A 10789-nucleotide genomic window follows, 5' to 3' on the forward strand; every position below is an offset into this window, starting at 1 on the left:
CTACCACACCAGGTGGGTACCCTCTACGTCTCGCTGGGTAAGAGTCTGGTCAACCCTCCCCGCCTGCAGAACAACAGTCTGTAGTCCTCCGAGGGGGGTGGAGGGGGAGCTGGATCCACCTGGACTAGCTGCAACTGTAGGCTGGACATGGGCAGTTCATTAGCTTCGTGTAGGTAGGCCCGGATGACGGCTTGTACAATGTCCGCATTCGTGCCTAGGATGATCGGGTACTTAGGTGTATCTTTAGGTTCGGGGCACACCAAGGCGTCCACCTTCATGGGGTGAGACTTCCCCGTGTTGAGCTGCTGTATCTCCAGATCCACGGTCACCAGCCCGTCAATGGGATGGTCTTCGTTGCTTAAACCTCGTACTTTGATATGCCCTGCAGCTCTCAGAGGCCGCTTCTGGAGGTGTCGATCATAGAACCCCCGATTTATATGATGGTGACTTGCGACCCCGTGTCCAGTAGTCCGGAGGAGTAAATCCCGTCCACTAACACCCGGATCAGCGCTACCAGTCCCACGCGGTTACCTTCCTCTTCGGGCAGTACAAAGGACTCGGGGCATCCCTATAGGTTGGAGGAAAGGCTTTTTTTTTTTTTTCTCTCCCCCAGCAACAAAGGAAAGGGTTCTTTACAGTAAGGGCAGTTAAAATGTGGAATTCATTACCCATGGAGACTGTGATGGCAGACACAATAGATTTGTTCACAAAAAGGTTGGACATCTTTTTAGATGGGAAAGGTATACAGGGATATACCAAATAATACGTAAACATGGGAAGAATGTTGATCCAGGGAGTAATCCGATTGCCAATTCTTGGAGTCAGGAAGGAATTTATTTTTCCCCTTATGAGATCTCATTGGATGATATTTCACTGGGTTTTTTTTTTTGGTTTGCCTTCCGCTGGATCAAAAAGTATAGATATAGGATAAAATATCTGTTGCCTAAATTTAGCATTGTGCGTGTGTGTGCACACATACACTTCTGTTTTCTTTGCAGGCCGGGAGAGACCAGGGGAGCAGTGTGGATGATTCACTCGCTAAGCAGGACGCAAAGGTTCGTGGGTCTTTTATCTGGGGTTCCTAGAGGTCATACCTTCCTCTTCAGCATTAAAAGTCTTACACATACTGACATCCATAAAACCCTTAGCATGGTTTTACAGGGCTCTGACAATTTTTTTTTTTTTTTTTTTTAAACGGGCACTGTAATTCTTATTACTGACTGGGATAATAGATATTAAAAACTCAGACTTTGACCACTACTATCTCTATATCTCTATCTATATATATATCTATAGATACGAGCTTGAGACAAAAGGTGGCACTGAGTGCTCATTTGCATGTCATTTCCCAGAATCCCTTGCTGCAGTGGAAGCGCTGTATGCTGGGTGACAATGGGGAAAGACAGGGTTGCAGACCTGTCTAAGACATGCAAATGAACATACAGTAATATTTACAGTGGCTTTATGCTTTACTGTGGAGGGTTTTTGTCACTTTTTTTACCCACCATAACCTAAATGACAGTATAGATAGATAGATATATAATTTTATTTATTTATTTATTTTTTTGAAGGACCAATCCCCTCGACACTAAAACAAACAATTGTTTTCCTTACCGGTTTTAGGCTCGGCCCGCCACAGTCCCGAGATCCTTTTCCAAGCTCCCTCTCTAACTGAGAGAAAAGGCCCTGTGAGAATCCCTCCTGGCATATAAAAGCAGCTGGAGCTTTAATGAAAGTCAGCTGTTGCCCTCATTAAGCAATGGGCACGAGAGAAGCAGAGGCTTCTGTGAGAGCAATTGATGCCCATAGACCCTCCCTGATACAGCGGCTAATCCTGCTAACTACATTGAACGGTTTAGTCAGTAGATTCCTTTGCAAAAGTGTTGCTTGTAACTGGTCACCCATGTGGTTAGCTCGCCCCCGTTTTGATGTGGGACAGCATCTTTACAGCCCTTATTTCTTCACAGGAACTGTATGAAGCCGGCGAGAAGAAGTGGGGAACAGATGAAGTGAAATTCCTGACCATACTTTGCGCTAGAAACAGGAAACATTTGCTGAAAGGTAAGGAATGGATCTTCTCTACTGCACAGATAACACATCAATCAGATTAAATTGTGTGTGTACATGTGTGCCCTTCATTGATTCACTAGCAATCAAGTTGCTTGCCGTTGCATTACTGCCTTAAAGCAGCAATCCCATCTGATATTGATTTTATTTTTCTTATTTCCCCCCCTAAGTCTAGCCTGAACTTCTCCAGTTCATTAAATATTTTGTAGCTTGTTGTGCAAATGAGGAACACAAAACTACAAGTGCGGTCACCAATAGAAAGTCTGCAACGTAATCTACTAATGACGTTGCAGTTTCCTATTGACCGCTGGAGTGAGCCTTAACCTGTGGTCATTTTGGACCTGGGGTACAGAGTTATCTGCCTGGGCTGGTTCCACAGGATCCAGGGGACCATAGAGCAGCACAGGGGGGGGGGGGGTGCCTGGTTCAAATAAGATATATTATTGGCTTTGATTGCTGCTTCTGGCATCCCAGTTACAGCATTAGAGCACTGTAAGGTCGAAAGTGCAGTTTACCCCAATATGACATGAAGGCCTTATTTCAAAAGGCCCAAAGCCTATAGTAGTGCTCACACTGCAACTCCTGCTGTTTTTATTGTCAAATTCTCCATTCCGCTAGGAGTTACTGGGCAGTTTCCCATGCAGACTACGAGTCTTATCAGAAAAAAAATCTTATTTTAATCTTCTCAGATGAGGTTCTGTAAAGCTAATGTCATTAAGTGAGATGGCATAGCAACCGTATTAATTTTATAAAAAGAGACATGCTTTAACCACTTTATATTCCGACTCCCTTTTTATGAGAGAGGGATCCATCACTGTAAATGGGTGTAAAGCATTATTTTCTGCAAAGCAGAGACATAACTGCTCAGCAGCTGCAGCCATCTTTAAATCGCCCCTCTTCCGCATGGTGTCTAGACACAGGCTGATATTTCTCCTTTTCTCTGTTCCCTGAAGTGTTCGACGATTATAAAAAGATTTCTAACAAGGATATCGAGGCCAGCATTAAATCTGAGATGTCTGGGCACCTGGAAGATGCCTTCTTGGCTGTCGGTAAGTTTCATATTTCTTTATGGTAGATTTGCAGAATAGCCTCCCAGCAGAGGTGGCAGGGCCTAATCCAGTTAGGGGTATCCTGAGCGTGTTTGAATTTGCTAAGGCCCCAGTGCCTGCGCTGCACGCGCACCTGCGAGGCTGGCAGCGCGTGCAGCCGAATTCCCTGGTCTGCAGTGAGCTGACGGGGAGGGGCCGTGACGTCACACGGCAGGTTAGCCCTCATTGGCTGAGCCTCCGGGGGGCATGGCCTAGAGCTCCGTCGCTTGTGTCCATCTCAATTTTCGGGTCTGGAAGAAAAACTCACCGCACAGCGTGGCAGCCCCCCCTCGCAGCGGGCCCGGCCCCATTGAGAGGCGGCTCTTGTCCCCGCAGCGAGCGCTGCAGTAGCCAGTGGGGACTACGGCTATGCTAAATGCGACAGGAAACTAGGATCAAATGGGGTCTGAATCAGTGTTTTTCAACCAGGGTTCCTAGGAACTCTAGGGTTCCCCGGGCATACCTAAAGTTTTTTTAAATTGTACCAAATACAGAAGAATTTACAATGCATCTGATCTCCGACGTGCTATTAGAGAGGCTTGAGGTTCCTCACAATGCATCTGATCTCAGACTCGCTCTCAGAATTTCACATAGGGTTCATTAACCCAAAAAAAGTTGAATACCACTGGCTGAGATTTTACAGCAGATGGACAAATGGGCAGACGTGTTGGGCCAAGTAGTTCTTATCTGCCACCAGATGTTATGTTCCTAATTTTCTATTTATTTATTTTTCTTCCATATGCATTATACCTCATGCATATTACTTGATTTTGTATTTATTTATAAGGAGAAATTGTAAAACCTGTTACTAACTATAATCTTATCATTCTACATTATTACTATTAGCATTTTGATATAAGCTTTGTTTCCCTGTCAATCAAGCCCTTCAGAAATGGTTTAAGAGCCGCATTCCTACCCCTGTAACACAGAATAAGGGAAAAAGCATTTCCGCATGTGTTGCCATTGTTCAAGAGCGGTGCGATAATGTTGTGGTAATAACAGGTTTGCATTAAACCATCATGGCAATGGGTGCAATGACATCTCTACAATAATATATTATTACATACTGTAAGACACCTTGCAGGCCATTCACTTGAATGGTGTCTTCCAGCACTGGAAGGTGACTTATGGAATAGCACAGCTTAGTATAAATGGCCCTGGACCATAGAGATGGCATTCTAAGCATGAAAGTGAGCGACGGAAACGACCGTTCAATGTACAGTAAAGGCGCATTGTGTAACATTGCATTTCTGAACCCAGCGAGGTCTTGCAAGTAAATACCATATTTTGCAGAAGAAATAATTGCCCTGCCATCAGTCCTGTCAGAGTTTCTGCCCGCTTATTAGAGTTTGCAGGAAAAAGAACATGAGTGCTTTAATAATGTATCGACATACAGCAGGGCAGGGAGCTGGGCACAGAGCTGCAAAGCACGCTACCGACTCTTCTATTATTCATTGCCTGACTTGGATAGTAATATTTACTGCCGGGAGGGAAGGAGTATGATGGGGAGAGCGAGGGGAAAGAGAGTTGCAGGGAAAGTGAGAGGGGAGGGGAGAGCTGTGGGGAAAGTAAGACAGAGAATTGTGGGGGGAGAGAGCGTGCCACAGGAAAGCGAGTGATACCCATAGTGGGAGAATTAGACTCTGGCACCCAAGGAGTTACAATAGTCTTGGTGTTCATGCCCTTGGGCTTTATTGTTACCTCTGACCTTACAGTCTTTCTGTGTGACCTTGGACAAATCCCCTTCCTTCTGTACCTCAGGAACCAGGCATTAGATTGCAAGCTCTTCTCGGGCAGGCACAGTGCCTATATTCTTGTTGTACTTGCAGTGAGGTTTGTCAAACAGGAGCACTGGGTAAACCTAAAATGTTGCATCCATTCCTTGCTAGATTGGATCTTATCCTCCTTGTCCCAACAGAATCCAATTCTCTGGTATCCTGTAACAAAAAAACAAACAAAGCGCACAACACATCGTGAAAACTGTAATAAAGTATGTTTATATATATATATATAAGGTGTTTCAAGGTTATGCGTACATCAAGGTAGATTAATCAAGCATAGAGCCACAGAGTGGCAGTTACCAGCGTCTGCCACTCTGTGGCTCTATGCTTGATTAATCTATATTGATGTACGCATAACCTTGAAACACCTTATATATAAACATAGTTTATTACATTTTTCACGATGAGTGTTGTGCGCTTTGTTTGTTTTTTTGTTACTAGATTCTAGGGTCTTGGGCTACCCTTTACACAGCAGCAGACGCTCATTTACATTGGTATATATTTATTTACCTTTTCCACATGGTTGTGTTGTGTTTTTTTTTTTATGATTTAAATTGACATCACAATTAACACTTTGTATTAAGTATATATTTTAGTGCGCACTTATTTATTTTTTCTATTTGTTCTCTCTGGTATCCTACCTGACATTTTCAGTGACCAGGCAATGGTGTATTGTGTAAGGAAAATCAAACCACTCCACTCAAGCCCCCCAGTTCCATTTTTAGAAACTTTAACCCACACAAATTTCTGGCTGATCTGATCAACTGATCAACTGCCCATGGTACAGAATCAACTTAATATCTGACCCCGATTCTGCGCTTGAATTATTTCTAAAGGGAGTTCTTAAAACTGATACCCATGCTCCACTACACAGAATGAGTACAGGGACCCACCTTCCGTACAACAGACCTCATTGCGCTTTACCATTTTAGGGATGCCTTGTGGAAAAGATGCAAAGTAACTGGTAGTACCAAGGATCTTCACTACTGATGCCTGCGGAATACATACACAAGACTAGCAAAAGCCCAATATCTTTGTCAATCTTACCCAAAAATACATCAAATCAAGGACTTCTGGAAGGTCATTAACTGTATATTCCAGCCATCTAGCCATTAACAACCATCTAATATCAAAAAGGATGATACTAGGACAAATTCCACTGACATAGCAAACTCATTCTATTAATACTTTGTGGAGTGTGCTACTTCTCTACTTTCAAAGAGCAACCAGAACTACAATTGTGAAGCTCAACCTGGGAGAATCCCTATAGCTGCATCCTCTCCCAACAGTGCTCACAATTTTCAATTTGTCAGAGTATCTGGATCGGAAATGACACAGGCGCTCCTTAAATTAAAACTAAACAGCCAATGTGAACCTCACTTAGTGCAATCAAAGTTCCTAGGACTCGGTGCCCCAGTCATTGCCACACCGCTTGTCTTCCTAATCAACTCTAATCAATCTTCAGCCGATATCCCTTCCCTTTTAAAACTGCTAGAATTGTCCCAGACTTCAAAAGTGGGAACAAAAACATTGTTTCCAACTACAGACCAATGTCTCTTCTCCCAATACTATCTAAAGTCATGGAAAAATGTGTCCACTCCCAATTAAGCGATTTACTATACCAAGACAAATTTCCTTGGCCATCTCCAATCCGGCTTCCACCCAAACCACTCCACCGTAACTACTCTCCTAAAAGTATGCAATGAGGTCCTGTCGCATGGAATTGGTAAAACTTTGGTGCAATATTCCTAGATTTTGCTAAGCCTTTTGATAATGTTGACCATATTGGCTTCAGTGCTCTTGAATAGGGAACACTCTTTAAACTGGTTTCACTCCTACCTATTGGATAGATCCCACTGTGTCATATGTCAGGCTCAAACTCCAACCCCTTGTAATTTCCAGCTTTTTTTTTTTTTTTTTTAAATAAGCCGGGGCCAGGGACAACAACACCGGCAGGCATCCCCTCCCCCCCCCTGTTGGCGGCCCTGCTTGGATGTAACCTGTGGGGTCTGACAAGGTTCTGTTCTGGGCACCTACTCTTTCTAGTCATCATAAATCTACCTATAGCGTATAAAGCGGCTTTAATGAACATGTATGCGGATGACACAATCTTATATGCACACAGCCCTAGCCTCCCTGACCTTGAACACATACTTCAGTCTGATTTTAAGACTTGAATTCTGGATTTCCCAAAACAACCTGTTTTTAAATAGACAGAACTGTAATGATGGAATTTGGGAGCAAGTGTAAATTTCTAAGGCTACCGACGACTGAGCAACAAATCAGAACGATCGCCAATTTATAGATTATGGGGACATTAGTATATGTTACAGCACCCTAAGGTCACCTTGGCAAACTAGACACCCTCTACAACTCAATATGCCGCTTTGTCCTTCAATGTAATGACAACACACCACTGCTAAATGCTACAATAACTAGATAGCCATCACTTTAGTCCAGGCACAAGGTACATTTTTCCTGTCTTGCCTTCAAATTCTTTCTGGGCATGCTACCCGCCTATCTGAACTAGCTTCTGACCCCTACCCCACACAGCATTTCTCACCTGGGATCTGACTCCAAAAGACTTTTCAAGATCCCTAGGTTCTACAATGAATCCAGTCGCTCCTCCTTCTCTTACCGTGCACCCCACAACTGGAACAACCTACCAGAAACTCTGAAAGCCACCTCCAATTTCAGTAATTTCAAGACTTTAGCCGTCTCGCATTTTAATCTCATCTGTAACTGTTCCTTATGACCATAACACTTGTCTAACTGTACATGAAATGTCTGTAAATTTAACATTTAACTTCTGTTCATATGAAGTAACCATGTATTGTCATCATAACTGTGTCCAATACATACTTGAAAATGTAATATTTCCTGTAAAAAAAAATATATGTATGTATAATTACTATAATCCTTTTCTATTTTCTGTTGCAGTGAAGTGCCTTAGGAACAGACCTGCTTACTTTGCTGAGCGATTATATAAATCTATGAAGGTGAGTTGTTTGCTGTTCAACATAAGCACTAGTTCAATTTTCCATTACAACGCTTCACTAAATCCAATACATGTGAAGAAGAGACCTGGGAGGCTTGGAAACTCTGTAGATGTGAAGAGACCCTTTATTTATATTTATAAAAATGTTTTACCTGAAAGTAATACATTGAGTTACCTCGTTTTCAAATACAGTGGTGTGAAAAAAAGTACACCCTCTTTGAATTCTATAGTTTTACATATCAGGACATAATAACAATCATCTGTTCCTTAGCAGGTCTTAAAATTAGGTAAATACAACCTCAGATGAACAACATATGACATATTACACTGTGTCATGATTTATTTAACAAAAATAAAGCCAGAATGGGGAAGTCGGGACCAGCAGGAGCAGGGGGACCAGCCAACCAAACCTGGAGCCAGTCCCCGACTTTCACTGCCAGCCGTGTCTCCTTCCTCTGGTAGGCTTCCTCACTTCCCATGCCGTCCTCGCACAGCAACCGCAGGCTCCTTGCCCTCTCGTTGTTGGCAGTCGCATACCTGGCATCCCTGGTCTTCACCCGCAGGCACAGCCATTCCGCTTGACCAGTGCAGGGGTTGGGGGTGAAAGGGGGATCTGGGATAGCCTTACTGTCCTGTTTCCCAGTGGACCCTAGATGCTGCAGTCTGACATTGCCACTACTAGTTTAAACTTCTAACATTGCCATGGTAAGCCAAAGCTTTGGGGGCTTTTTTTGCAAGCTTTGTCCAATGCCTGTTTTTGTTTTTCAGTCCTAAAATATTGTTTGCTCTGTAGGTTCCTTGTGTTTAATTATAAATACATTATTAATCTCTTTCCAAACAGATACACTTAAGTTGCTGATATGTCTGAATCCAGTGTTCCTGGAGAAATGTTATCTGTATATGTAACAAGATGCAAACATTTAAAACGGTCACTTTAAGATTTTGAGTCTTTCTAAGGAAGTCTATTTTACACTGAGTTTTTAAAACCTTTTGTCAAACTACAGTACATGGTACTGAATGCTTTGAACATGTATGTCAGTGTCAGTTTGGGTCTACGTGGGACTGACCCTTTAACAATATAAACATGTCAGTCATTTTGTCAACTTGGTTCTAGGTGGGACTAGTGCGTTTGCATAGATCGAGAATCATGCCTTACTAGACTAATTAGAAAGGGAATGATGTACGAAGCAGTGCTAAGCCATAAGACCCCTCTTTCCCTTCATGGTGAATGAGCCATAAGAAGCTTGTAGCAAATGGGTGGCTTAAGACTGTTTAGTAAATAGAGCCCTAAGCCTCTTGCTTTTCTGTCATAGGGTTTGGGCACAGATGACAACACTCTGATCAGAGTCATGGTGTCCCGCTGTGAAATCGACATGCTGGAGATCCGCTCAGAGTTCAAGAAGGCATACAAGAAATCGCTGCATTCCTTCATCAACGTAAGATCCCCAATCCTTCCACCGGGGCATCCGCTAAGCAGAATGCACTGGGATAACTCTTGCCCATGTTACACATTTCTACCAAGTCGAAGGCTTCATTTACAAGAGCATATGTGAAATGAAAACGATTGCGTTTTGACCAATACGCATTTTGCTTTTAACACCTTAACAACCAGGGGCACCTCTATAGCTGTGACTGGGTTATACCAGATGTTTTGAAACAAAAAGCATGTTAGTGGAAATGCTATAGATGTGCAGATCCTGGTTGGATTTGGGTATATGCAGAGAGATACAGATGTGCAGAGCTCTCTATATACTGATACAAGCATGTAAGGCTCTGCACAGAGACGCTGGGTAGGTGTACTTTTAGACACCTAACTTTTTTTATTGCTTTCCATATAAAACACCTACACGCTTGTTTATTGCTGGGATATATTATTGGCCTCATAAGCAGCTAAGAGTTTTTTCCTCGTCCCTGCATTGCACCCCCTTTCGACAGACACAGGGTTAAAATGCACCAGGGACTGCAGTTCCTCTCTCTGATTTTCTTTCACGTGCCACGCTCTCTCTTTATTTATTTCAGGGAGACTGTTCCGGGGATTACAGAAAGGTGCTCCTGAAACTCTGCGGAGGGGAAGATTAGTAAAGACAAGTGAAGCCACTCTGAAAATGCAAATGTTTATGTATCCAGGAAACCTTTATATGTACAGCTCATGTCCACTTGCAATACATGTCCTGCTAGCAAAAAAATAAATGGTTGGTGCCTTTTTACGATGACTCATTGACACGGCTAATGGTTTGTTGGTACTTTTTGAGCAAGAAGTAGAATGTAAGAATGAATGCAGTGTTTTAGCAAATGTGTTTTTACGCATCAGGGGAGATGTATCCATTTTCTGTTTGCAAATTGTTAGCCAGAAAAAGTATATGCAACCTCAGACCTCGCCAACGTCAGTGAGGCCTGGTGCGAACCAGCATCAGAAGATATGTGGGACATCCCAGCAGCCACTGACACTTGTCCTGGCTCCCCCTCCCACCTCCCTAGTCGGCGGCCCTGGTCATCCAGCTTCCATTTCTTAATAAAATCCCACTATTTAGAATAATCGGCCCAAAATGTACACTGGCGTTTCGGCATCATTATTGATTAAAAGGTGAACCGTGTTTCTGGACAAAAACAAAGCAATATATTAATAGACAACTCAGCGAAACTTTAACACAAGTCCATTTGCATTGATGAATGATTTGCAAATGCTTTGAGCTGAATGGTATCTCCCACTTTGCTTTTTCTCCTCTGCTCTTGGCAGGGTGGAAAAAGACACGCACTGAACTAACAAGTGGTGGGAGGAAAAAGTAACTCCTTTAGGGGTGGGAGTCCTAGTATTATGAGATGAGCAGGCAGTGTCTTAACTTTATTTTAATAAT

At 43.0% G+C, this 10789-nt stretch overlaps 1 protein-coding gene across 1 annotated transcript in view; it reads left to right on the plus strand.

Annotated features, from left to right (window-relative positions):
• ANXA4 (annexin A4) overlaps positions 1-10147 on the plus strand; it is a 49027-nt gene extending 38880 nt beyond the window's left edge. Inside the window, exons 8-13 of the mRNA XM_075601325.1 lie at positions 999-1055; positions 1968-2061; positions 3021-3116; positions 7877-7935; positions 9248-9370; positions 9954-10147. Of these exons, the coding sequence (XP_075457440.1) occupies positions 999-1055; positions 1968-2061; positions 3021-3116; positions 7877-7935; positions 9248-9370; positions 9954-10013 (489 nt within the window). The 3' untranslated portion in view covers positions 10014-10147. The remainder of the gene's footprint in view (positions 1-998; positions 1056-1967; positions 2062-3020; positions 3117-7876; positions 7936-9247; positions 9371-9953) is intronic.
• The last annotated feature ends 642 nt before the right edge of the window (positions 10148-10789 follow it).

This window comes from Ascaphus truei, chromosome 5 (assembly GCF_040206685.1).
Source record: "Ascaphus truei isolate aAscTru1 chromosome 5, aAscTru1.hap1, whole genome shotgun sequence".
NCBI classification, from domain to species: domain Eukaryota; kingdom Metazoa; phylum Chordata; class Amphibia; order Anura; family Ascaphidae; genus Ascaphus; species Ascaphus truei.